Genomic DNA, 27,848 nt, shown 5'->3' with positions numbered 1-27,848 from the left:
GTCAGAGCTGCAGTGCAAAAGAACCAAGACTTCAGGGAGGTGAGGGTGATAAATTGGCCACTTCCACAAACAAGCACAAAGGAATATCATGCAAAACACATCCACAATGGAAAGAAGGCCTTGGTAGGGACTGAGCTGGTTAAAAGGAACAGCCATCGTATTCTAAGCCATGTGTGGATAGCATAGCTTTGCATCTCACTTTCCAGACCTGGGACCCTGACAGCGAGACCTTTAAGATTATAATTTAAGATTCTTCCACAAAGAGGACTTATTTTGTTGATTATGACGTGATGGTACCAGAACAAAATGCAGGTCTTTTTGTACCTAGAAAAATGTGGTGGTAGGGATAGCCTTGCCTTACAGGATAAAAAGTTGGAGTGGGGATGCCAAGGGTAGATGAAAAGGCCTCCTGGTAATTGGGTTCAAAGAGAGAGGTTTATTCCCCTCAGGTGACTGAACTGGCCTTCCTCTGTAACTGAAGAAGTGGTGTTGTGTCTGAGGACCTGTCTTGAGAACTACTTTTGCTGAATTGCTGTGTGATACTAAACAGGTTGCTTAGCCTTTCTACTCCTTCGTTTCTTTCATAGTTAAATAGGATATAACCTCCACTTCCAAGGGTTGTTGTGGGGACTACATGAAAACGTATGTAAAAGGCTGCCTGGCTGATGATACAAAGTGCCGATTTGTGCTTTTTGCTCTTTGTTTTGTGAGCATTTGGTACTTTTAGTACTCTTTGATCAAAATGAAAGCTTTCACATGAGAAATCCATTTTATCATGGAATTTGAGTCTTCAAAGTTTTATCCAAAAATAAGATTTATAAATTCCATGATGTCATATGCATAACAAATGTGAGAATTTAAAATGTAGCCTTTAAGGCTGTTAAGAAAATTGCTTATTTAATATGGACCAAACCAAGATCAGCAGAGAGCTCAGGTTTCATGGAGAGCATAAAATTGGACAAATTCCTGGATAAAAGGCTTATAATCTAATTAGCCATCAGGATTCCATAAATATTTATGCAAAAATCGTAGGACTGGAAAGAATTTCAAGTTAAATGCAAATGTGATTTCTAAAAAGAGTCTTTAGCTTCCTTGTTCACGCTAACCTCTTATGTGCATTCAAAATGTCATTGAAATATTTTTTAAAAAAATTTTAACCACTTTATTGTGACAAGAGTCTATAGCTGAATGGTTGACTGGGTATAAAACATTATTCCCCTTCAGCGATTAACGCTGTCCTTGAAAAAGAATCTCTTTCAATTTCCTTCAAGATCACTTGTGCTTCAGTGGATAATATTAAACCTCTTTGCTTTGGGTCATGTCACTTCATCGGCATGATTTTTTGCCCTTGACCTACAGGAGATACAAGTAGGTGGTTCCTAACTGAATTGCACCGTCAGCTGAATAGAAGCATGACTTTCTGATCATCAGAGATGCTCATAAATGGCACAAGCAATATGAGTATTTTCCTTCACTGTAGACGTTCAAATACAGGCTCAATGCATGGTAGTTAGCAGGTTACCTCAGTTACTCCAAGATGTTCTGACTCTAGGAAACCAAAGAGAAGAAGTTAGATATGCCTTAAATTGAAGAAAGTATTGGGTTTTTGGATATCTCTCCACAAACTTGCAAATAAGCACGGCTGTCTACTGATGTCAAGCCAGAGCATAGTAGGAACTCATTAGGTTTAATTCTGTATTTCACTGCGTGTCTCCATGTACATTGAAGACCATGTTAGTAACCTGGGTTGGTATCTTTGTCTAAGGCTTACTTCTTGTATGACCTTGGGCAAGTTATGTAACCATTCTGAACCTCAGTTTCCTTATATGTAAAATGAGGATGTTACTAATAGTACCTGCCTTATAAGATTATTGTGGGGATTCTTAAGGCAATGCTGGACAGCTTAGCATAGCCTAACACGTGGGAGGCATTCAAAATATAAGTTATGTATTAAAAGGAGGAGAAGAAAGTGTCTTGTAGACTTTCTTTTTGTCTCCCTGGAATGTTATTACCTTCTTTCAAACTGTGGGAAAGTCCTTTTCTGAAATTCTAAATATAGGATGATTAATGTGATAGCTTCCTACTCCGAGACTCCATTATTTTGGGTATTTGAGTCAGAGTATTCATTTAGGGTAAATATTTCACTATTAACCCCAAATATCAATAGCCTGGCTATCCTGGGTAAGCATTATGTAGGCTAAGGAACTAGCATGGTAGAGTGGAAACTCAGTGGACTTTGGAGCCCAGGGGACCTAGTTTATGTTCTAGCTTCAGTACTTGTCAGCCTGGTAACCACCTGAGGCAAGTTACTTAACTTGAACCTCAGTACCCACAACTGAAAAAATGAGGATAAAAGAATATCCAGAACACCTGGAATGAAGATGTAATGAGTTAGCTCATGTTATATCCTGTGGTACTGGGTCTCCAGGAAACAATCTTTCTGTTGGCTGCACAATTTTCACTTTTCAGCCAGGTATGTCTACGTGATTAAACACAGCCTGACAGTGTTTTATCTCCACCCCAAAAGCAGGAAGATCATCTGCCTTGCCTTTGTCCTAACACAAAATTGATGTAAGATTTTTGGACTGCACTCAGACTGTGTTACTATAAAGTCCTTAAATAAAATGCTTTGGTTAGAAACAATTTTGGCTCATCCACAAATCAGTGACAATGGTGCCTGGCTTCCCAAGGGCAAAGCAAATGATTTTGTGACCGGCTTTATTTACTTAGGGAAGAACTTGTGAATTTTATGCCAACAGCCTCTGTATACATTTCTGCAGCTGTCTTTCCCCTTTTTCAGAGCTGTTGTGGCAAAGTCCTCTAACATGAAGTGCTAAATTGGGGGGAATTAGATTTATTAGTTTATTATTAAGTTTGGGACATTCTAGCCTCAACCTTAACCACTGCCTTGAAATTTCATGTTTTGGAGGGACTTCTAAAATCTCCAGGGCTTGACCTCTCACATTGCCAGCAGTGGCCCATCACTGAGCTCTACACGCTGTTTTATTTTGGGGTTGCCCAGATGGCTTTGCTCTGTGTTATGGAGAATGTGGTTAATTAAGATCTTCAGGCACAACCCAGAAGTGCTTTTTAATTTTTCTTGCGTTCGGTTCATTGCTCCCCTTATCTCATTATCCACATTTCTCCTCCAATCTCAAGAATGAATTTGCCCCTTATAAAGCCTTGCTGGATGAAATGTGGTCTGCATACTGCTACCTGCTTGATAGCCTTATGGGTTCTCTAGGAGGAAAAAAAAGTGAAGTTAACTCATATTCTAATCTGAAGCTTTTCTGAAAATTGATGTCAACAAATTAGGTGTTCTGGGAATTAGCCAAAGCTCAATAATTAATAATCTTTTTACCAGAGTGAAGAAGGAGAATGTTTAATAAGTATTGCTAATGTTCTCTAAAAACAGTCCCTTCTTGTTAAGCGAAACAGTAGTGTTTCCCTAATTGGTGGTGTCTGGACACTGAGGGGAAAGGTAGAAAACTGAACTGAAAGTGCTGAGTGTAAAGGGCTTTCATTCTACAAATGTTTACAGATTGGGATACGCTACAATCTACAAATGGGATATGCTAAACACTACACACATTGTGTGATTTACCCCTTATAATAATTACCCCCAGACAACCACAACAATACAAAGAAAAGGAACACAGGGAAGTTCAGGGACTTAACCTAATTTACTTACTTGGTTCCAGTTGTGACCTGGGTCCAGATCCACACCCGTCAGGCTCTAAAACCAGTGCTCAAGTCCATGGGACTAGGGCTTTTTCATCGAGATGCAGTTACCTGTACTCCCGTGATGAGGGTTACGGCTAAGCCAGGGAGGAAATCCTGCCTTTCTGGGAGTATTGTGACATTAAGGGCTGCAGCGCAGGTTGTTGGTGAACCTGACCAGGTTTCACTGTGTAGGTTACAAGCTAGCAAAGTACAGAGAGACAGGAGGACGTGTTGGTGAGAACACTGCAACAGTGTTAAGTTCTTCCCCAAGTTTGTTTATAGATAGCAGCACGGTCAGTCAGCAAACATGAGCCTTCTGGGGGCCGGGGGTGTGATTTACATTCTTAACCAATTGTAGGTTGGGCTACAAAACAAAGCATTGGAATTATTTTTACCATCCTATGAAGTGTGGCGTTTTAGTGAGATACAAAAGAGAATGAGGAGCCTCCTAAATACAGTCATTGAATGTATCTTGGTCCACGACTCCTGGAAGTTCTTTTAAATTTAGAAAAAAACTCGAGGCTTGTGTCAGGGAATCACAGTGCCTGGATGTTTACTGGACTCTAAAAAGAACCACTAACCAGTGAACTAACCATTAGACAGACGGCCGATGACCAGGGATGTAGGTTAAGCCCTTTGTTTTCTTTTTCATTTTTCGGAAGAAGTGGAAGTAGTGACTAAGTACACAGACTTTGAGGTCAGACACCTAGATTATAAAATCCGATTCCGACACTTACCAGCTATTGTGATCCTGGGTGCTCTGCTTAAACTCTCTGTGAACTGTTTCCCCTTCAAAATGAAGTTCATAACTGGATCTATTTCATAAGGTTATTCTGAGTATTAAATGAGTTAGTAAATGTTATATGAATCTTGCTATTGCCTTCATCCCTTTGATCCTGGTCTTTTGACACCTTTTTAAATGTTTCCACAAAAAAAGAAAAAGGAAGAAAAACACAAAGTACTTAGTGTTTTGGTTTTTAGTTTTGTTTTTAGTAATTTTACCAACAGGACAGGTGAAACTATGGTCCAAAATTGTATTGCTCGTTGTTTGATTTCATGCATTTTCATTCTAATGTAGTTTTTTATGAATTGACTCTGCTTTCATGACAGGGTCTTTTCAAGATATGACAATTTTAATACGGCCAGTATTTGCTGACTGCCAGCGGGGCCTTATTGCAGAGGTGGTTACGTGAGAGGAAGAGGGTGTTGGAGCTAAGGCAAACTTTAATCACCTCTTCCACAGTTCTCCTTGGAACAACCATAAGTGTTTACCAACGTTGCCATTTAGCTGTGAGACACTCAAAGCCTTCTAAATCAGATCACTCTTGTAGTTTACAATCCAGAAGGAGAGATAACCCACGTACCCACCGAAAGTTAACCTAGAATATAGGTGTTTGATTGAAAAATATAGAACACAATAGGGACATCATGGCCTGGAAAGGGGCTAAGAGATTGCCTTACCCCCTCCTGTCACTGATGTCCTAATGTCACCTGTAATTAACCACCACAGCAATGGCTCAGATAGTACACTGCGTCGCTTATTGGCAGAGCAAAACACAATGGTTGTGACTAGTGGACTGAACTAAGAAGGCTTCCTGGTAGACGCAGAAACTGAAGTGTGACTTGAAAAATATGTGAAAATTGGAAAGGCAACAAGAATATCAGGAAAGGTATTCATATGTATTTAGGGGCCCCGACTTATTAGGGGAATCCATTTACAATGAGGTATTGATTCTTTTGTTTTCTTTAAGCATGGTGTTTTAAAAGGTATTATAGTATCAGGAAGTGATTCTTGAGAATCGTCTGTTCTACGCTGTGCCTGATTCTGGGCCAGATGAAGCTGAGAGGACACAATTGTTGAGATTCAGGAGAAAAGACTGAAGAGGAGTCTGCAGGTTATTTAGCAGAATAAACAGTAAGCTGTTGCTCACCTGTTCGTCACTCCTGGAGACAGCACAGGAACAGTGTGTTTCAGTTTGAGGAATTTAAATAAGGAAAGGCATTTTCACATTCCCATCACCCCCACTTTAATCAGTTACTAAATCTTATTTGCTCTTGTAGTATTTCCTTGAATTCACTCACTCTGTCTCTATTGCACTCTCCTTAAGTCAAGCCACTGTCTCCTCTTATCTAGGTGATCACAGGGGCCTTCAGGTACCCACCTCACCCTATTCATTCTTGTCCCACTGTCCCTAACCACTCTCTGTATCCTGAACAAGCTTTAGCAAAAGCAAATCAGGGAATGGCAGTTTTCTTCCTTAAAACCTTTCAATAGTTTACTAGTACCCGTATTCTTAGAACTAAATCCAGACGTTTTAACCTGGCCTACCTGACCCTGTGTCATCTGGGCCCTCTCTCGTCTAGCTTTATCACGTCCCCTTGCCTGTGCTGTTCATGTTGTGGCCATGTGGCCTCTCCTTTCAGGAACTTCCCAAATATGGTTCACACCCACCCTCTTAACTCCTGTGCACCCAAAGATCACTTCTTCAGGGGAGACTTTCCTGGCTCCCTAGACTGTTTATAGGGTAACCCCATTACCCGTCTCAGAGAGACATTGCTTTTTTCTCTCACTTTTAATTATTTGTTTAATGTTATCTTTCCAAGATACACTCATGATATAATTGGTGAACAAAATAGGCAAGGAGTAGTGAAACTTACATTCTGGCATCTGCAGAATGATAATATACTAAGCGATACGGTATGTTAAACAACCAGTGGTAGAGATAAAAGAGAAAGTAGATAAAGGGTAAGAAGGATCAGGAATGCTAGATGAGGGACGCAGGTTGCAACATTGAAAAGAATGGTCGGCACATCTCCATACTATATGCTAATAAACTCAAGAAGTAGTATATGTGAAAGGTCAAGCTATAACCTTGTGTAAAGCCTGGCATGGAATAGTAAGCCCTCAGGACATGTTGATCAAAGAGACGAGTGGGCCCTTTTGTCATTATTATTGCACTCATTCAAAATTCTCAGGTTGCTTCATTCATAGAATATATGCAGTCTCCCTGACTGCGCAGAGTGCCGGCCACTGAGACTTCTGCCAATGTTGCCTGAGTCCTCTGACGTCTCTCACGGTGAAAGGGAATTTCTCTCACTTCTTTTTCCTGTCTCCTGTGAGACCCCAACAGGGCCCAACAGAGCTAATTAATTAACCTGTCATGAGGGCACAGGGACTTCCCGGCAGTGATTTCTGAGGGCGCCCTACGACTGAGGATCTAATGACAAAAGCAAAACGACTCTGTTCCAGAGAGTTGACATGAGGATAGATTTGCTATCTCAACTCATGATCTCGGTCTGCCTATCTATCTATCTATCTATCTATCTATCTATCTATCTATCATCTATCTATCTCTTTTCCTATCGTCTCTTCTGAAAAACAAACCACTTGGCTTCTGAGCAGCTTAGCTTTAAATGGGAAAATGCAGCCTTGCTTGGCAGAACAGCAGTATCATAGCCTCCCCGCTGCTCAGAACAGCTTGTGACATATATCCCTGCAGGCCAGACCATAAAGGGCTGTCTAATATCCTGGAACCAACACCCCCTAAAGGACTTCCCTGTACCTTTTCTCTAGATTTTCACTCTCGAGGGGTATTTCCTCTCTTCTCCAGCCAATTTCTCACCCTGGATTGATCTTTTGCTTTTTCTCTCTCCGCTTAATTAGTGATCCCATCCCTTGAATCATTAGAACCACTGTGGCCCTGGAGACGAGGACCAGAAGAGAATTCAAAGGGAAATGTAGAGGAACCAATGACTGGGAAGTCTTAAAAAGAACTCTCGTCCCTCTCACCTTAATAAGATAAATTCCCTTCCTAGGCCACTTCAGAGAGGCCCAGACTCAAATAGGGGCTCCTATTTACCTCTCCTCCCTGCTTGTCTCAAAAATACAAAATCTGGATTGAAGTCAGCTCCTACGTGGTTCTAATTACTTCTCACGTAAATCATAGTGGTCCCTACCAAGTCTCCCTACGCCAGTAGTCACCTACCACTACCCGTCGGACATTCTGTAAGCCAAAGGAAATGAAGAGAATTCTTCACCTTTAATCTCCTCTGTCCTACAACACAGGTCATGACAACGTCATTGTGAAGTTTGTTGCTGATATCTGCAATCACTGTTGAAATGTGAACACCAGAGCCAGATGCAAGAGAACACAAATGCGTATGTTTAAGAATCACATTCACTGCTCTTCAACCGAGAGCAAGCACAACATATTCTCTGCCTGTTTTCTCCCCAGACTGTAAGCTGGGCCCAACTTTTCCTGGAACTTCCCTGATGTCTGTGCCCTTCTGAGGTGCATATGTATGTGTGGGTCCCTGTGTCCCTGTCTCTGTGTCCGCGTGTGTTCTTGCTCCAGGGCTTCAAGGTTGCAGTTTAACCGAGCATCAAAACTTCATTTCCTTCCAGCCTTTGGTTTTATTGAAGGCAACATTAACTCCTTTATAATTAAGAAGAGCTCTTTGGGCCATGCTACTTTTTCCAGCTATGTTTTCTCCCCCCTGGTGGAAAATCAGGCTTATGCCATGTCAACAATTTTAAAAGAAAATAGGGCAACACCCTGCTCGGACGGACATTGTGTTTTCCTATTAACAGTTCTCCTGGTAGTGGCCCATAAGATGGTACAGGGTACCCCTTCCCACCAGCTGTTCAGTCAGCAACACGTCCTCTGCTTCTTTCCAACTGCTTCAGGCCACGTGCTGAGCTTGGAGTCAGCCACATCTTTGAGCCCCTCAGTATATTTGATTAAGGCACATACCTTTTAAAGCAGCAATCTAAAGCAATTTTTTTTTTTTCAACCATCAAGAAGACCCAGAGGTATAATTCAGTGAAATAGTTTCATTTTTACATTTTGAAATCAGCCCTGGTTTGCATTTTGATTACTAGGTCTTCTAAACAGTTTCTTTTTCATTGTTCTTTGGGTCCAAGGTATAGTGGGTCTTAGCTCGTGGCAGCAAGCAGAAGGGACTGACTCAACACCTACATAGGACCCTATTGTTGAGTTCATGCAAAATCTAGGAGGACTGAACCAAGAGCTAGATTCGGACTGGGTCAGGATCTAAGGAACTGAGTCAGGGCAATTGTGAAATCAAATGATGGAGCTGAGCAACTTAGGCACATTGTTACTGTCAACAATTGTGTACCTACTATGTGATGGGCACTGTGCAAGGTGCTAGTGTTACAGTGCCAAGCAAGACAAACATGGCCCTGGCCACATGGAGCAAAGCTGACTGGCAGTCTAGAAAAGGAACAGATATGAAATAATTTTATGATAAATACTATGAAGGAGGATGATGAAAGTATGATAGAGAGATCTGAACCAGTCAGGGCAGTTAAGGAAACTGTCCCATTGAAAATGGTGTTTAACTAGATCTGGAGGACAGACATTTGCTAGGCAAATATGGAAGAGGGAAGAGTGCTCTATGAGGCAATATGTTAGAGGGCCTAGAGGTGAGAAAGAGCTTGGCAAGTTGCAGAAACTGAGTGGCTGGAGTACAGAAAGGTTGGGGGTGGGCATGGGGTGGAGATTGTTGCAAAATGGAACTGGAGAGGTTCAACAGAGTCGAAAGTTATTGCAAGCGCAGCCATTAGCCAGGTGACCTTCTGCCTCAGTTCTGAGAGGCCCAGCAGCAGGGACCCTAGACGTCAAGTAATAACTTTGGTGGCAGGAGGCCATGGCTCCCTTGCATACTGTCCATTCAAGGTTAGGGCTGAAGTGTGAGCCAGACATACTTGTAAGTTCAAAAGATTCCCATAGGTAAATGGGAGAGCTGAATCCTAGTCACTGCCTGAGGTCCAGACAGGAAAGCAGGGCTGGAGAGAGACCGAGGTGCTAGAAGAGTTATTCATAAGAATTAACTGTAGGGACAAAGCTACTGACTCATCATCAGGACCCAGGCTAGTATAATATGGGAGTCCTGAGGGAACCAGGAATGATCTCTGGGTCTACAAAGCCACTCAAGAACAACGTGGGGGCCCGGGTATCCTCACAGGGTCCCTGAATCCTGTGTATTTTATAAAGATTTGACTCGATTCTGGATTTCCTTGGGTTGTGGGTCTTGTGTGCTTTGTATCCTTAGTGCAGCCTTAGTCTGTGCTGGTTCAAGGGCTGGACCATGGATCTAGCTGTGAGACGCTGTGTAGGGGAGGAAAAAGGGAGTGCTAATGCCACCCCTATTATATATGGGTCCTCACACTGTCACTCTGTATAACATTTGAAAAGCATCTCGAAAATAACAGGTTTCTCTTGAAAGCCTCAGTAGCGCCTTCTTAAATCCCACACCATCTTATGAGGAAATCTGTTTTGCACTCATCTGCAATCCCATTTAATTTGTTCCTATCTCTGATAGTCTTTGTTGCTTTAAAAAAAAAAAAAAAAAAGGGTTTCCAGCTTTGGGAAATTAAATGCAAATTGTGATACTGGTTAGAGATCATGTACTGAATAGAAATGATCCAGAACAGTGAGGGGTAGCTCAGCGCCAACAAGGAAGTTAAAGCCCATTTAACATGTGTTAAAGCTGAGATGGATTTGGGGATTATGACTAAAACATAATATATTGTTTCTAAGATATTTTATTTTACATAAAAAAATGTAACTCTCACAACTCATTGTTTCTTACCTTTTAATAAGCCCTATCTTTCCTCTTTCTAGACATCATCTCGTGTGCATCTTACACCAACCTAATTCTGAGGCACTTCTAGAAAGTTTCACCACTTTGAGTGTTGTAAAACGCATGTCAGAGATGCCTTTGAGAAAACCTGAGTCATGGATTGTGGTGTCACATCCTTGCTTCCCAGATCCCCTACACCAGGGAAAAGCACACTGCTCGCAGGCCCAGAATCTCAATAAATAGTCAGCATTCTGTATTAGACAAATTAAAGGGAAAAAAAACAATATAAGAAACTTTTCAGTGCCATGTGGTTGTTGGATGGGGAATATTTTCATACCAGAGCTATTAATGAACCCAAGTGAAATCCTCTATGTCTACTTAGTAAGTTAGGAGTCTTTTCATGGTTGTGGGGAACAGAAAGTACTCTTGGCCCTGTGTGAGCCCTGCCAGGTATTCACTCTAATCCAATCCTTTTGGATGGCGTCTCCCTGGTCGTTTCCTCCCATGCTTGTCAGTACTTTGCTGAACAGTCCGGGGGAGCCTCTGCACAGCAACCCAGCTGTCTGTGCAGCTTTCTCCTCTCTGGTGCTCTGTCTTGAGACCTCCCATTTTTTAGGCCTCCTTACATTCCCAGCTTTATCTGCTCAACTCAGGGAGACCACCAGCCAATTTTCTGGGCTCCCCCTATTAGTGTAAACTCAGGCAATCCCAGGGCTTCCTTCTTTGGTTCCCCTCTTTCAAGGATCACTGCTCTTTATTGCCTCACGTCCTGTGTCTTAAACACCATGGTCTCAATTATTTTGTCTGCATGTTTTAGTCATGTCAGGCATGAAATCCAGTCAGGTATTTTGTCTTGGCTGAAAGCAAATATCCCTCCAAGGTTGTTTTAAGTTTAAAATCGTTTTTGACACTCATTTTTTTGAGGGCCCGTTTCATATGATGATAAACACATAAAGAGTAATCTGACAGTCAATTTTTATTTTGTGGCAAAATGAAAATTTAGAACTTTTTTCTTGAAGTTATTTTTCTGAGTCACTAATTTAAAATTTATACTCATAGTTTCTCTGCAAAGGGATTTTTAGAATTTAGAAAAGTGTACTTTCAAATCATTTTTAAATGAATTAAATTGTTATGAACACTAAATTATTAATTAGTGAAGTTGTGAGAATTGTACATTTCTAGGCATATATTCATATATTTATTAATTTGGCTTTGCATAATTTGGGTGCCTTTTTGTTCCCTTCTTATATTTTCATAGGCTCTTAAATAGCTCACAGGCCCTCGGAATTGGGCCTATATAATACCTAATGATGAAACAGCCCTGCTTTCCTTGGGAATTTAGACTGGTAGTAACTACCACTTGCAGGAGCTTTACTATCATCACCCCAGTCATGGTCTCTGAGCTTGAGATGCCCTTCATTTCCCCAAATGTCAGTGAGGCACTTCAATAACTTCCAGATTTTTCCAATCAAGAAAAGGAATACTTCATATGCCTTTGGCAAAACCTTATCCCAGATAAAGCAAGTTCTTCACCAGCTCAAAATTTCTCATGTCCTAGGGGCTCTGTTTTCTGTCCTCCCGAATTAGGAGTTCTCCATGAGGGGCCATCTCCACTCCCTATGCCTCTTCCCCCTTAAAGTGGATGACTGGCAATGTCTGGAGACATTTTTAGTTACCACAGCACAGGGAAGGGGGGTTGTTGCTATGGGCATCTCCTGGGTAGATGTAACTAAACATTCAACAATGTTGAGTATAACCCTGTGATTGGTGTGGACGTAATATCACACATAATGTTAAATTTGATCAGAGAGAGTTTTAATCAACAAGTGAGAAGGTGGTATCTCCAAAAGGAAAGGAAATGTACTTGGGACAAGATAAGGAAGGCCTTAAAGATATAATTCAGTTTAAAATATTAACAATAATTCATGACCTTTAAGAAAAGCGCAGTTGGCTATTCATATGTCCTAGTCATCTTGTGTCACTCTTCATAGCACAGTCCATAAGAACAACTGGGAAGGAAGACACAGAAAAAGAACAAACGAAAAAGAATAACCATTCAGGGCAGATACCTGAAACATATTAAGTGTTTCTTTGGATAGAGAATAAAAGGTGTAATGGAAAATTCTTTTTATGTGGCCTTGGAAGTTTAGTAAAAGTCTAAAATCTCTGTTGTTTTTTGGTTTTGTTTTTTTTTTTTTTTTTTTGGTTGTTTGTTTTTAAAGATGAACCCAAATGAACTGATCTCCTAATGAAATATTTTCAGTTCAAAATAGACAAAGATGTTCTAACAAATAGTTAAAAAAAAAAAAACTCTGTTGCCCAGCTACTCCTTTCTTGTAAGTTAAGAGAATGTGTTATGGCACCAGTGTTTTGTCTCTCTCTCTCTCTCTCTCTCTCTCTCTCTCTCTCTCCCTCCCTCCCTCCCTCCCTCCCTGCCTCCCTACCTCCCTCCCCCTTGCATGCACATGCACACACATGCACGCGCACACAGGGCTGAAGGAACCCAGGGAGAGATCAGTGATGTATTAATCCAAAGTAGTTAATAGCTGTGTAGTTACGGGAAACCAGGGCAAAGAGTGGTCACACGGAAAGAAGACAGGGATGAGTGCCTCAGTACTAGATGGCAGCTCTAAAGAGAGAGGCAAGGGCAGAAACAAACAAGTCCCTAAGTTGTAAACCAGGAGGATCGGGCACAGAAAGAGGAGATCCATGCAGTATGGACAATAACAAATATTCCGTAGGACAAACTGTTTCATGGTGTGAGGGCATTCTGCTGGGTTACTATGCAGTACTGGGTAGTTAGAATTCTGTTGACTATAGCTAGCTGCACAAAGCCTCCCTATCGGTCATTTTGACTGTAAGACTGTTCATGGCTAGTATGTATTATTTTCTTTTCCCTGGAATGGTTATTCGTTTGACTTGACTGTGCTGTAGATCACTATTTTGCATTGTTTGGATACAGCCTATAGGGTAGCTGATATTTTTATGTAAATACCCAAAGGACTGCTAAACATATGGTTCTTACACCATGCTACCTATTTCTGTTTCAGCCTGGACAATTTTAGACGCTGCAGCCTTGCTACATGGTGTAAGAAATGGCTGTAGGAAACAACACTCAGCGAAGTTATTCCATCATCCCGTGTTTTATATTTGTTGAGGTATGTGTGTGTGTTTTTTTAACCTTTATGGACAAATTGGAATAATAGTGGCAGTTTTTATGCTGAAAACGGGTTATTTTGTAAAATTATTTAATCTTATAATTGATCATTAAATTTTCATAGCACAAACATGACAAAGAATTAATAAATTATACAAAGTGTTTCTTGAACAGGAAGCCATACAACAAGAAGGTTTATAAACTTCATCTATGGGGTACAAAAAAATTGTGTTTTATTATATTTCTTTTATTTTCAGTGGTGACTTCAGTATATTGTCAATTATGAGGGCAGGATTTTAATTAAGTTGGTTTTTTACAAATCAATATCATGTCTCGGGAATTCAATAAACCAGGCAGTTTACAGGTGATAATAGTTGATGGTCTTTTGCCGTGGAGTTGACGATCTCCAGTGGGTATTTTTCTTCAGTGTGGTATTGAGAGCTTGTATAATGTGCAGTTTCTTTTGGTCATGAATGATTTTATTGAGTTGCACCAAGTTTGTACCAGCAAACAGTTTCTCCAGCATCTTTTTGTTTAAACTTCATGCACCTTCCCCGTTGTACCTCCCTCTCTATATTTTTGCTATAGAAGAGACAAAGACATGGGAATTTTTAGAAATTTTGAATCATGTGATACAAAAACCAAAAAACAAACAAAAATACCCTCCAGGTTATCTCAAAATCAGATTTTGATTTGCCAGAGGTGATACTACTTCTGCCTTCTCAAGAGATAGGGCATCTAATGTGTTGTTGTTTTTATCCTAAAGGTCAGGTTAAAAATATGGTAACATAAAAAGCTGAAAAGCGAGTGCCTGAGTTTCCTTTCTGGGTAACTGCCTGAGTAGCTTCTACATCCCAAGCGTCAGCTGTAGCATGTTCTAGGGTTGTGGGATCTTTTTAGCTGAGTGTGATAGGAACATGGATGTTGATGCATTTAATTACCCATGTGAAAACAGACAGTTGGGTTAACCGCTACTTACATTAGCAGAAGGTACTTGCAGTACGTATGTTGTTTAAATACATCCTATGAATCAATGCAACAAGTATTTTTATCTTCTACCTCTTGAAATAACTTTAGCTGTCTGTATAGTCAGTTGGATCATTTTGAGCATTCTGATTTTGAGCCAAATATACATGTGTTTGACTGATCTTGAGTTTCATCTTATAGACATCTCTTGGTAGTTTATAGGAACAAATTTACTTTCTGGTGATATTTGTGAACCTGTTTGTATTGCAGAATCAGGTGGAAATAGAAGATTAGGTTGGGATAGAAGTGTTACTATATGTCAAGGTACACATAGACTCAGGCTAAGCTAAATCTCTGAAAGGTCAATGAAGAACTCATCTCTGACCATAAACACATATTCTTAATACTCTTCCTTTAACCTGCTGTACAAGGCCAAGGGTAACTCCATTCAGACAATACCTATGCATTATGTATATTGTGGGTTCTCATTATTATTGTTCATATTGAAATTGTAATGAAGAAAAAGGAGTCCTTTCTCTTGCTGCTAATGAGGAAAAGGGTAGAAGGCTATAGCATTGCTTTTCAGTGTTAAAACTCTCTTTTGTTTTAAGTAAAATAGAACTTGAAAGTGAGCTAGGGGAAATTGGGGAATGAGTCATCTGTCATCATCTTTATCCCACCAGTAGCAATGTTATTTTACATTTTCTTAAAAATCAAACAGGAACCAAACCTCAAAGTAAGAGGTTTAATTTATTGCTGGAAGGTGTATGTGTGAAGATTTTCAGCTCGCTAATGTGTGAATGATGAGCTTGACTGGTAGAGCAGGCAACGAGGGACATAAATCAGTCGTTCTGTGCCTTAACGTGATACAAACATCAATGTAAGTCTAAAATCTGGGAGAGGAAAGAGAGTTGATTCTTTTTTTTGCTGTCTTGTCATTCTTGTTTTGCATGGGAATTTAAGATACATCCATTATTCAGGAACAAGCAGGATAAAGAAAAAAAAGGAAGTGGAATTAAGTAGAAATTGAGAAGGGTGAAGGTGAATCTCAAAGGGGCTCTCATGAGTCTCATGTATTTCATTCATCAAACACTTATTATCTACATTATTCCAGGCATTCTGATATAACAGCGATATCAGAAAATGGTCAAAAATGAATTGGTTAAAATATCAATTTGATCAATGAATATCTTTTCATATTGTTTTTTAATAATGAAAGAATTCAAACAGAAAATAATACAACAGACATCCCTATACCCCCCATCAAGATCAAATGTTAAAATTTTGCCATATGTTCTTCAAATTTTTTTTTATTTTTCTATTCTGTCTTCTAGATTAGATTACTTAAACTGTTTTAACCCCTCCTTTATGTTGTAAATTATAGGTTCTATTTCTATTCTTTAAAAGTTTACTCTTAAATTTTAACCTCAATTTTTTAAGTTCATATATTTAATCATTAGCTCTGTGCTTCTCTTAAACAATCAATGTCTGTAGGTCACTTTGAGATCTTGGATGTCATTCTTAATTTTTATGTATTACTTAAAATTTTCACTTAATTTTTTCAGTCATAGCTTCTTTGAATTTATCCACATATTTATCCGTTTTTTCATTCACCATTGCTCCTTTTAGTCTTCTTCCTTCAAGGTTTAATTTTCTCATGAAATTTGTCCTTCAGTAGTTTTTTCAGCAAGGGTCTAGTAAATCGTAAACATTCTTAATATTTATCTGAAGGTGTCTTTATATTACAATTAGTCTGAAATGGTGATCTAGCTTGGCACTGAATTCCAGATTGAAGAATTTATTTTCCACCCTCAGAATTATCACAGTGTTATTCCTTTCCCCTGCCTACTCCCCCAGACCTTATTGTTGCTGTGAAAACTCCTCTCTTACTATTGTTCTTAATAGGTAATATACTTTTTCACTCCCTTTTACATTTTCCTTTTTTTCTTTGGTGCCCTGCAGTTACAGGATAATGTGTCTAAATATGAATTTGTACTGGCTAGGACTTGTTTAGAATATTGAATATGAAAAGTCATGTTTGCACCAATTCTATAAAATGCTCAGCCATCACCTCTTCAGATATTCTCTCTTTCATTCTATCTATTCTCTTTTTCCTGCAACATCTATTTGATATGTTGGATCTTCTCAAACTTTCTATATTCAATACCTATTAACCCACTTTCTTTTTTTATGTCTAGAAGTTCTATGTACATTTTTTAAAATCTGCCTGTTTTTTATAGTGTTTTATGCTCCCAGTTTTTCTTTCATGTTCTTTCAGATTATTCTGTTACCTGAAATTGTTGATATTCTCATCCTCCTGAATGTTGTTTCGGCTGTCTCTAGCTCGTGGTGGATTATTTCCTCATTTATTTTTAGCTTATTTTTAGCAGAGCTTGCTTCTTCTGTAGGATTCATGTGAGCCTCGAGTTTTGGGGGGATTTTGCATGCATGTTTCTTTTAGGCTTAGACTTCTATATCCATAAGTCAAACTTGCACATTCCCAAAATATAATCAGTCCAAGTTCACTTCCTTGTAGTCTTCCTATGTCAGTGGTGGATTTATATAGAACACTCTTTCTCTTAAGTGCAAAGCGAGCTTTCAGGAATTCTGCCTTTTACACTGGAGTCTCAGTTCCAACTCAAGTCCTCATGTCCTATCATCATGGACATTAAAGCCCAAATTCTCTCACTGATATTGACATATGCCCTTTTTTCTACTTCCATCTAGGTTCACTGTCTCGTCTGTTTATTCAATTACTACTCTTATTTCAGTACCCTTTTTGATTACCTATCAATTAAATAAAAAGAATGAAAAAAGGCTTACCATTTTTTGTAGATGTCTGCAGTGGAATGCTTTCATGCCATCTTTGTTCTGTGAATGCACTCATTCATTCAGCACACAGTTATTCAGTATCTGTTTTTTTCTCCCCAGGCATTGTGTTTTGCCTCTCTTGCAAACTGTACATACTAAGTAGGCTTCTGTAACTTGGATCTCACCAAGTTTTTCGTAGAGTTGGGCTTGTTGGGCCATGAATGTAATGTGTGTGGACGACGGAGGGTGGGAATGAGAAATACATAGTGCCCACAGTGGAGTTCGGACATGCTTCTTTCTTGGTGATTTTAACTATGTGAGCACAGTTTTTGACTGGGGATGTTTTATTTCTGGCAGTTGATGAGGAAAATAAATGCCAACTACCCTTCTCAATTCACAGTTGTTGACAAAGTAGGAACCTGCTTGGGACCAAGCCAGAAGGTTGAAACAGTGGTAGAGAAGTTGACAAAGCCACATGCTGTATACATAAAAGGTCTCACAGTGATAACAAGTCAGGAGAGCATTGCTCAGGGTAATCCTTGAATGTTACAAACCAAAATAAGAAGTGGAAATGACACTGATGAAAGCAAAATTTGTAGATTTAAGAGAGTACCTATAGACAATAATGGGCTGAACGGGAGGGAATTAACAGTGGAGGACAGCAGAATGGATTGAGAGGTATGATTCGTAATGAGCAACTCAGGTGGTTCCAGAAATGAAGCCCTTGAATGTTAGGTAGTATTCAGAAAAGCATCTTTTTTGTCCATCTCCCAGTGTCAGTTAACCAATAAATGGACCGTGCTGGCCAGAGCCTCTTAAACAGAAAGCCCTTGGCAAGAGAATAGTGATTTTTAAAGACCAGAATATGAACTTTTCTATCCCTACTGAGAAAGAGATCCAGAATCACTAAAATTCCAGGTTGTTCCACAACAATATTTCTGACCAACAGCTTTCAGCTCTTCACTGATATGATTCTATTGGAGTGAGTGAAAAATAGCAAATGCTCAAGTAGACAAAAGCTAGAGAAGTCAGAAGGTGTAGGGAAAGGCGTAGAAAATTAATAATTTTTCAATGAACATGAGGACATCTACTTTCTCATTTCTGCTCTTTGAACTCAAAAATATTAATTGTGGGTGAGGATAAAGGAACTTACAATAAAATAGCTAAAAAATAAAAATAGTGATCTAAGTAATCAAATACGCTCTCTGTGTTTTTCATCCATTGTCCCCCTTTCTCTTCCCTCCCTCTCTCCCTTTCTCTCACGATATATTTCTGATCCCCACTCCCTCTCTCCCTGCTTTCCCCTTTCTCCTTTTCTCTGTCATTTAAGCAATCTCTCTCATACTTGAGGACCTATAAAGGGAGCATTTCCCTGGGGGAAAACACTCAATTTGGTGATCGAAGTATCATTTTGCCCCTAAAAATATGAGCTGTTTGCGGTCTCTGATACCCCCACAATCAATACCAAATGTATTTTTCCAAAATGCTTAGGACTGAGATATCCCTTTGACAAATCTTCCCAGATGCCGATAAGAGTCCTCTCGAGATGATTTCACTGCATTCTCTATAAACTCATGAATAACTCAGTCAAGTCTCTTTCAAATATATCTGTGCTAACAGCAAAACTCTAAATGGAGCTTAGCTTCCTTGGCAGACGATATTAAGTGCCAGGAGTTTGGACATAATGAATGCAATTGTTGTTTGATATGTACAGATGTGACAGTTTTATCATTTTGAAGGTTGCTTGTACCTGCAATTTTTATTGCCTGTTTTTGACAACTCATTTTTCTCAGATTGAACCTACCAGGTGATTGTTATAAATCCTAGCCTGAAGATAAATAATCTCATGAAGTTCTACAAGAACTTGATGATTCAGAGTGTTTTTCTCTGGGGCCAGAAGTTAAGAAATTTCACATTACCATTTGTGGAAACTGAGTGCCCTTTCAGTGCTTCTCTCATTTTGTTTGCCTCAAGTTTTTAAAAAAAGAATGAGTCTTGGCCTTGATTTCTGACCTTTACTTGCAGGTGCTTAGGTTTAGCAGCTCAGGATACCTTGTTCCTGAGACTTAGATTGTTATTGTCTTAGATTTTTATATTTGTCACACTGAGAACTTTTTCTCATTTAATTTTTTTTAACTCAGCTGGTTCTTGCCAAGGAGAAAGTATCAAAAACCTTATCCTCATATATATTTTCTCATAGTAGAATGAGAAAATGATGTCAAAAGTACTGGGTTTCAGTCTGCCATTTATTGCTGCTGTAAACTTGAGTAACTTCTTTGGACCTCAGTTGCTTCATCTGTAAAATGGAAATAAAAACAACTTCCTCATGGGTATTTTTAAGAAATAAATGGGGTAATGTACCTGAAAGTCATTGGCAAATAATAAGTGCTTAATAAGTGTTAACTGAAAATAACAGCTCTTACCCAATATAAAACAGATAACAACAAAACGAACAAACCAAACACACACACACACACACACACACACACACACGCGCACACACACACACACCCCAAAACCCTGACACTTAGGGAGAGACATTGGCAGTTTAGTCCCCAGATATACAACATTGCTGGGCTTAGGGAGACAGTGTTTTTAGAATATACCATATTGAGGTGCTATTGATAAGATTTCAAACAAAGCGATGAAAAATTTGTGGGTCTTCTAAATTGTAGTGATAAATTCAAATTGTAAAGTACTTTCCCATTTTTTGTTAATTTTCACTAGTGTTTGCAATACTGGGGCAAAAAGACAATACCAATATTTAGGTATCTATTTCTCATAGCATCAAAATACCAGTGTTGATTTTTTAAATGAGCTATGGCTGCCATTACCCTTTATCCTTATCCTCAGATGCTCTTCCAACTGAGTGAGCGAGCTCCTCTGTTCTTCAGCACTGAGTCTCTCCAAGTTGATTGTTTTAGGATCAAGGTCCCACTTCAAATAAATTATTAGGAAAAAAGAGAAGTTAGGACTAAGAAAATGGATCTGATGCTGGAGGACAAAGGATCAGAAGAGGAGAAAATAATGGCTGTGGAGGAGCTCAGGTGGTTGGATTCCAAGGGAAGTACTTGAAGTTGGGCCTGGCAACCTTCCAGGCCCCATTACCTGTAATCCCCCTACCACACCCTCTTCCTGTTTTCTAAAAATGGTAATGATCATAACTATAAAATATTATGAAAGGATTTTGAATAAGGCAGAGCTGAGGTCAGAGAGAAAGCACCTTTGCCTCTGTCAACATTTTAATGAAATACATAACTCTCTGCACACACTTTAAGATATAAGTTATTCAGATCTCAGAATTTTTAAATCCCAAAATAATGGTATTATACCATTAAATTCACCATATTTAACATTTGTGTGGTATTCTATTATATAACTGGAGTACTGAAAAACATCAGTAGGATAATATTGACTCTGTGCAATAGGAATTTGTCTTTACTTTTTAATTTCAGATGAAGGAACTGAGGTACAGTTATACTGAAAACCACACAAACATAAGTTCAAATCTTATGTTCCTTCCACTGCATTATGTAGGGATAATGGTTGGTCTCATAGATACACTGAAGAAGTAAACTTTCTCCAGTGGAGAACTAACATAGTGTGTACAAGTCTTTTTTGGTATTTTCAGAGGCCAGAATTAAACATACAGAAATGTTGACATGTGGATTTCCCTTTCTACAATCTGCCATTATTTAGATCAGTGGAGTAAAGAATCTAGACCCCACCCCACCCCCAGAGAGCTATCACCACCAGAAACATCCCTCCCTACAGTTAATGATAAAAGCAGAGAGACTCTTGGTACTAAACAGGGCCTTAGGTCACCTATGCAAATGCCTTCTCTTTCAGATACCTGAGATTCAGAGAGGTTAAGTGACTTTTCTAAGATCACTATTAATTGTATTTGCAACCAAATCTGTAACTCTTAACCCTGTAATAATCAATAGCAAATTAAATGTTGTTCATAGCCACATAACTTCAAAAGCAGAATAGTAAAAATTATTTCAAAATCTTTGCAGCAGAAACAATTACATAATGTACAAGATGGTATATCTTCATATGCTTAACTTGTATATGAGGGGGAGCCTTCAAGAGTAGGAGAGCCCAAGGCCTACAAAGATCCCATTAACAGCTCTGACTCCTCTTTCCAAAGGGGTCAGGGAAGCATCCCAGGGGAAGTTGCATTTAAACCAATACCTGAAGACTAGTGAGATGCTACTCCAGTGAAGGAGAGGCTCCCGGGAGGAGAGCTCCAGGAGGAGGAGACAGCTTGGCATGGGTCGCAGGAGTTTCTCTCTACTTAAGAAGATACTAAGAATTTGAATTGCTGCGAGTGTTTTCACAAACCTGGAGATTAGAGGATAAAATAGGGAATAGTGACAGAGGAGACTGGTGAGACACACAGAGGCCAGATCATGAAGAACCTTGCAGGCCATGTTAAGCAATTTGTCCTAAGGGCTTTGGGAAACCAGAATAGTCCTGGGTATTTTAAGTTTGTACCTTACCTGGTGATAAGAAATGGCAAAGAGAGATGGTGATGAGAACCTGAAGCCAAGGAGAGGCGACATGAGCTCAGATTTTCACTATTTATTATAGATACCACCTCTCCCCAGATTGCAGAATATCCTTCTTAGAGAAGGACAAGTGTCGTGCCTCTAGGGCCCCCATTGCCCACACTCCCTAATACACAGTGAACAAGAAAAATATGAAAGGAACTCTACATTATTGAAAAACTGAGCATAGCAAATTGCTTTTAGAAAATACCATGTCAAAAAAAAAAAAAAAGAAAATACCATGTCACCCTTTATCATAGCTATGAAAACTTCGACAAAGACAAATCTCAAAAGTTGGTCTAGCTTGGATGCTTCACAAACTTACAGTGGTTTATATGCTGGTTCCTTGTAGCCAAGTCTTGAAGATAGTTTTTGTCCTGAGATTCCTGACTCATATATATAGGTACAATGATTTCATTTTCTATCCCAATGTCAACTCTTCTCTCCTATTTTCCCCATAAGTTCACTCTTACTCTTCACACCATGTATTGGAAAAGAATGGCCACTCTAGCATACGGGTATCTGATAATTTTACTCATGACACATGATCACTTGGATGTACCTATGTTTAAAGTGCTTTTCTGGAATTAGACCTGCAAAGTGCTAACCCTCCCACACACACTCATTATATTCTCTTTATGAACAATAGCTTATATTTGAAAAGATAAGACATAGAAAAGTAAGGTCCATCTATGGCCAAGTGAGAGATTCTTCTCTGAGATGCTGGTCTGCCCACAAGGGAATGAATTCATGGTCTTTAGCTTCATTAGCACAGTCATTTCACACTGTGACCTGGAGACTTGGCTTTGGGATGATTGGGGGGCTTGTTGAAATTTTGATTCTTGAACCCAACCAGTGATCTTAATCAACATGGTGGGGAGGAAAGCTAGAGATAAGCATTGTTTGTAAGTTTTTCAGGTCATTCTTATGTTCAACAAAGTTTGAAAACTAAATCAATAAAGCAGCTCATTGTGGAAAGATCTACAAATAGACCTCGTTAACAGATGCTGGCCGTGCTCTATCCATTTCCCCTTGATGCATCCCAAAGGGTCTTACAAACAGCCCTAAACACACATACTGGTTTCTCTGCCCTTTGCCTGATCCTGAGACCATTCTGTCTGTAGAAATATGGTAGGCCTAACACTGAGAAGGCTATGATTTGCTGGGGAGTTATCCCCAGTTACCCTCGGCCAGCGAGGAAGAGGTGATGATGCAGCTTCCTCACTCCTCCATGAGACCATTTCCAAGGGAGTTTGATATCAGTGCTGAGAGGTCCCCAGCAACGTAGACTGCCAGTTGCCTGTGACGATCACCTAGTCATCATTGTAGCTTTATTGACCTTCCTCCCTTCCCCACTCCCTCACCTGCTTCCTGGAATCACTTCACAAACTACTTTCACTCACATCATTGTCACAAGGTCCACTTTGGGGGGAACCCAAACTTAGGCAGAGAATATATACAGAGTAAAACAACATTATCCCAACTGAATTAGGCGATAAGGTTTGAAGAATGGAAGGCTAACAACTTTTCAGAAAGAGATTTGATTAAGGAAATGTTGTTAAATCAGCCTAATTGAAATTGAGTTAATTTAGGTAATTTGATTTTGTATGTTGTCTGCTATCATTTCCATGTGAGTCTTCTATGAAATCTGATGTGTTCAGCATCCTTCCCAAAGTATCCTAAGCACTTAATATTAAATCCTACAACTTTTCCTTGAGAAAATCTCCAGAGTCTCTGGAGGTAAATATTAATTTTCTGTATACATGGAATTTAGATAACTTCGGAATTTACTTTCTTTTGATAGCAGACAAAAGACTGCTTAGCCAAAAAGAGAAGGCATTTTAAAGACTCATTTTCTCTAGAACTATAAGTTATTTGGCCAAATAAGAACTTCAACTCTGTTACTAAAATATAAGTTCTCTCAGCTGACATTTGTTCAAATTCATCTTTGGCATCTCCTAAGACAGGACCTTTTGAAGCTGAACTATTGGCGTACTTTCTTTTCAGCTCTGAAGGAAGACAGTGTGGTATTTTGGGGAAAGTTTGGATTTGAGGGTCTGACCAAAGAGCTGTATGACCTTCAGCAAGCCACTGAGCATCTCCAAGTGTTAATTTTCTCATTTGTAAAAGGGTAAAAATAATAATAATAATACCTGCTTTACTAGGTTGTTTTGAGGAATAAATAGAGTTTTTGAGGTCCCAGCATGTGGCAGGTAGATGCTCTCTAATCATTAGCTCTGAAGACGAACCAACTAGAACCACCATACCATGAAAAAGCCAGCATTTTATCAGCTCAAGGATGCCCACGGGTTTCTTGCATTATATGTTCATTCAACTTGCTCTGTTCTGTCTTTTTTATTCAGTAACCTGTCTTGAGCTAAAGGAGAGTGATTTATAAGACTCTGGGTAGCCGAAGCCTGCAAATCGCAAACGTCTGACTGACTTTGGCATGGCCTCTAGCTCAAGTGAAAGCTCAAATTGCTGATGTGTCAACCTAATGACACTCACACTTTCACTGTTTGTTTGCTTTCCACAGAAATTAGACTATTTTGACGGAACTGAATGCAAAGAGATGGTTTTGATGTTCTTCAAACATAAGATGCAAAATAGCCAATTAAACTTGTACAACCAGTTTGGGGGTTTGTGTGCCGACCTTGCCCCTCACAAACAAGCCTGGGTTGTATGAAATTTTTCCATTTGTATCGATCATTCAAGCTTGCATTGCATAAGCAGTGACAAATTCTCTGACATGTGACGCCTGATTTCCAGGTGAAATCAGGACCTTGGTTGTTCATTTGATGTGTGTAATGTTACTACTTTGCCTATTTGACTCCTTCCTGCTGTAGAGAATCTCATGCTGAGTTCTTAATGGCAAATTTCTCTTTTCATTGTGAGACTCCTTCATAAGTGCACATATTTTTCTTGTACATGTCCCTAGTATCCTCCTAAAGTACTGTGTTTTCTCTTGTCTTACCTGTGTGGTTAGGTATGTAGAAGTCTTAATCCCTCCCTCAGCCTTTTGAAGACTGGGACAATATCTTTCTCATCTTTATATCTCTTGGTACCTATTACAAAAAAAAGTGATTTGGGGGCCGGCCCGGTGGCTCAGGCGGTTAGAGCTTCATGCTCCTAACTCCAAAGGCTGCCGGTTCGATTTCCACATGGGCCAGTGGGCTCTCAACCACAAGGTTGCCGGTTCAACTCCTCGAGTCCCGCAAGGGATGGTGGGCTCTGCCCCCTGCAACTAAGATTGAACACAGCACCTTGAGCTGAGCTGCCTCCCAGATGGCTCAGTTGGTTGGAGCATGGGCTCTCAACCACAAGGTTGCCAGTTCAATTCCTCGACTCCCGCAAGGGATGGTGGGCAGCACCCCCTGCAACTAAAATTGAACACGGCACCTTAAGCTGAGCTGCCACTGAGCTCCCGCATGGCTCAGTTGGTTGGAATGCACCCTCTCAACCACAAGGTTTTCGGTTCAATTCCCACAAGGGATGGTGGGCTGTGCCCCCTGCAACTAGAAACGGCAACTGGACCTGGAGCTGAGCTGCGCCCTCCACAACTAAGACTGAAAGGACAACACCTTGAAGCTGAACAGCACCCTCCACAACTAAGATTGAAAGGACAACAACTTGACTTGGAAAAAAGGCCTGGAAGTACACACTGTTCCCCAATAAAGTCCTGTTCTCCTTCCCCAGTAAAATCTTTAAAAAAAAGAAAAAAAAAAGTGATTTGTACAGAGTCTATGCTTGTCTTAGGTTGGATTCCTCCAGAAACAGACATGGAAACAAAGCTTTGAGTGGAAGTAATTGATCTTGATGGTAATCCCAGAAAGTACCTGTGGAGAGCAGGGAAATGGAAAAGGAATGAGGCACACATAGGGGTGTGGAAGAGCAGGGTCCCATCTGGACAACGGGGGCTCAGTGCACGCTGGAGACTTCCTGGAGGCTGCCTAGAATATGCCTCAGTTATCCCAACTCAGAGGTGAGGAAGCTGAAGAGTTTGTCATATGGTGGCTGCATTGCTGTTTGAGGTTTCCTCCAATGGCGCTGATTCCTGGGCGCTGTGGCCAGCCCTGCATGTAGCCGACATACTCCTGCAACTCAGAAAGCCCTCAGGCAGGGAGGAGCTTTGTAAGGAAACAGCGAATACCAAGGACTGTGGACAGGGCCCTGGCCGCCTCTGCTGTACTGACCAATAAGCTCTTACTGCACAGAATTGAATGGAATTTGCCAAGAGCTGTTTTGCCCACGATCCTAAGACCTGAAATTGATTTTTACTCACCTCCTGCAGATATGTGTTTTCAACAGTATCGACTTTGTCAGGACTGAATGACTTGGGGCAGCGGCGTCCCTGAAAGCAGCAGCAGGAATGTTTTTCTTCTAACTCCATCACACTTTTGGTATATCTTCCATACCTAGGCTGTGTTACAGAGCCATGAAAGTACTTTTTGTGCTTTTTTAAACCAAGTTATGTGGGATCTCAGTAGAGCCTTTGGGAGAGGGGAGACTTCATGGTCCTTCGGAAATACTACGGGGCTAGCCGTCAGGGAATATAGGTTTTCGTCCTCCTTCTTATGTGACCTTGCAATCACGTGGCCTCACAGAAATCACTTTGAACCTTCTCAGCCTTATCCTACTGCTCTGTAAAATTTACAGACTGAATACTGAGGTTTCTTCCAGCTTCAAACATGATTTTCCTATGAAATGAAGCAATAGGACTTGTATAATATCTGTTATGTGGATCAAGTAGGGACGGGGAGAAAAACTGCTGTCTTACACATGTGTGCAAATACGTATCTATTTCTGTAAGATGTGTATGTGTCTACTTATTCTGTAGTTATTTTTACTCCCAAAATGAGAATAAGTTTTATGGCATTCAGAACACGTCCCTTTCAAATGATTCTTTTTCCCCTGAAAATAAATGATTTCCTCCCCTACTTACAAATGAGACTATTTGTTTTCCATGTAGGATCAGAACAGGGAAAGGAATTTGAGAAAGAGAATGATATCTTGGTTTGTCTTGTGACTGACGTGGTTAAGTAGTGTGTAGAGAGGAATCATTTTCTGGAAGTTCACTTTTGAGTACAGTCCTCATCTAAGTCCTTACCTTTCATTCCCAAGGAATGGTATCTGAGGATGCTTACTAAAATACTCACAGCTTTGCCATATTAATCTGAGACTCTGTTTGCTCCATTCTGCGGCCTGAGCTTTCTCCCCGAGTCTGTGCTCTCTGCTCTTTGCTTAGGTACCTTTTTGTGCCACACTTTTGTCCAAGGCCCTCTTGCTCCACAGCAGAGGGGCAAAGCGGGGATGGGAAAAGGGTAGCTTTAAACCTGGATTCTTCCCCAACAGATTGTCTTCGTGAAAGGCATTGAAAATGAACATTGATTCAAGCTCCCACTTACGACACCCAGATTTTCCTGCTAAACTGTCACTTTTCTAACCACACGTGGGCTAATTATATTAATATTTTTCCCTGTAACTACCACCAATACCTGGGGTTACTCTTTCCTCCAAGAACTCAGAGCTGCTCCATGAACCCACCAGGGCAGAAGAGGGTCCAAGCATCACTAGGTGTATAAAACGTTAGGGTTTGGCATCCCCTGTACGGGCGAAGAGTAGACCACCAGAGCAACCCCTCCATTACCTGCCCGGGACTTAGAGTAAACATAGCCCCTCCCCACTGGAATCCCTCCAAAAATGAACATCACCTACCCCTTTCTCCCCCAGTTCAGGATTATGGACATGCAACAAATATGTGTGTGCTAAGAGATTTTCCTCTGTGATTATTTGCATTATCTTGATTTTTTGCCAGATTACACTTTTTACAACCTGCAATTATCTTAATTTTCTTGTTTTCTTTGTGTGTCTCTCTCAATAGACTATCAGCTTCATATATAACAATGTAAGATAACACATATTGGTTTAGTGAATAAATAAACCCTTAAGAAAAATCTAAATAGCCAGCCCCCTTCCCTTCCTCTCACTTGTTCCTCTTACAGGAAATGAAGGAGAATGAGCTAGAGAATGAA

General features: G+C 40.0%; 1 protein-coding gene across 6 annotated transcripts in view; it reads left to right on the top strand.

Annotated features, from left to right (window-relative positions):
* The window catches only part of PLPPR1 (phospholipid phosphatase related 1), a 214,671-nt gene that overhangs the window by 99,239 nt on the left and 87,584 nt on the right, over positions 1 to 27,848 (top strand). For 3 of the 6 annotated variants that reach the window (XM_019729244.3, XM_019729240.3, XM_074330772.2), the window contains one exon: positions 13,380 to 13,487. The exons of 1 other annotated variant lie outside the window; for it this stretch is intronic. In XM_019729244.3, coding sequence (XP_019584803.1) covers positions 13,425 to 13,487 — 63 coding nt within the window. In that variant the 5' untranslated portion in view covers positions 13,380 to 13,424. Of the gene's footprint in view, positions 1 to 12,962; positions 13,067 to 13,379; positions 13,488 to 27,848 lie in introns of those variants that run through there. 2 more of the 6 variants (XM_019729241.3, XM_019729242.3) reach the window with 2 other exon arrangements.

This window comes from Rhinolophus sinicus, chromosome 16, assembly GCF_057876585.1.
Source record: "Rhinolophus sinicus isolate RSI-liver-muscle chromosome 16, RSI-T2T, whole genome shotgun sequence".
NCBI classification, from domain to species: Eukaryota; Metazoa; Chordata; class Mammalia; order Chiroptera; family Rhinolophidae; genus Rhinolophus; species Rhinolophus sinicus.
Note: the sequence above shows the minus strand (reverse complement) of the source record. Positions and strands in the feature narration are given on the sequence as shown.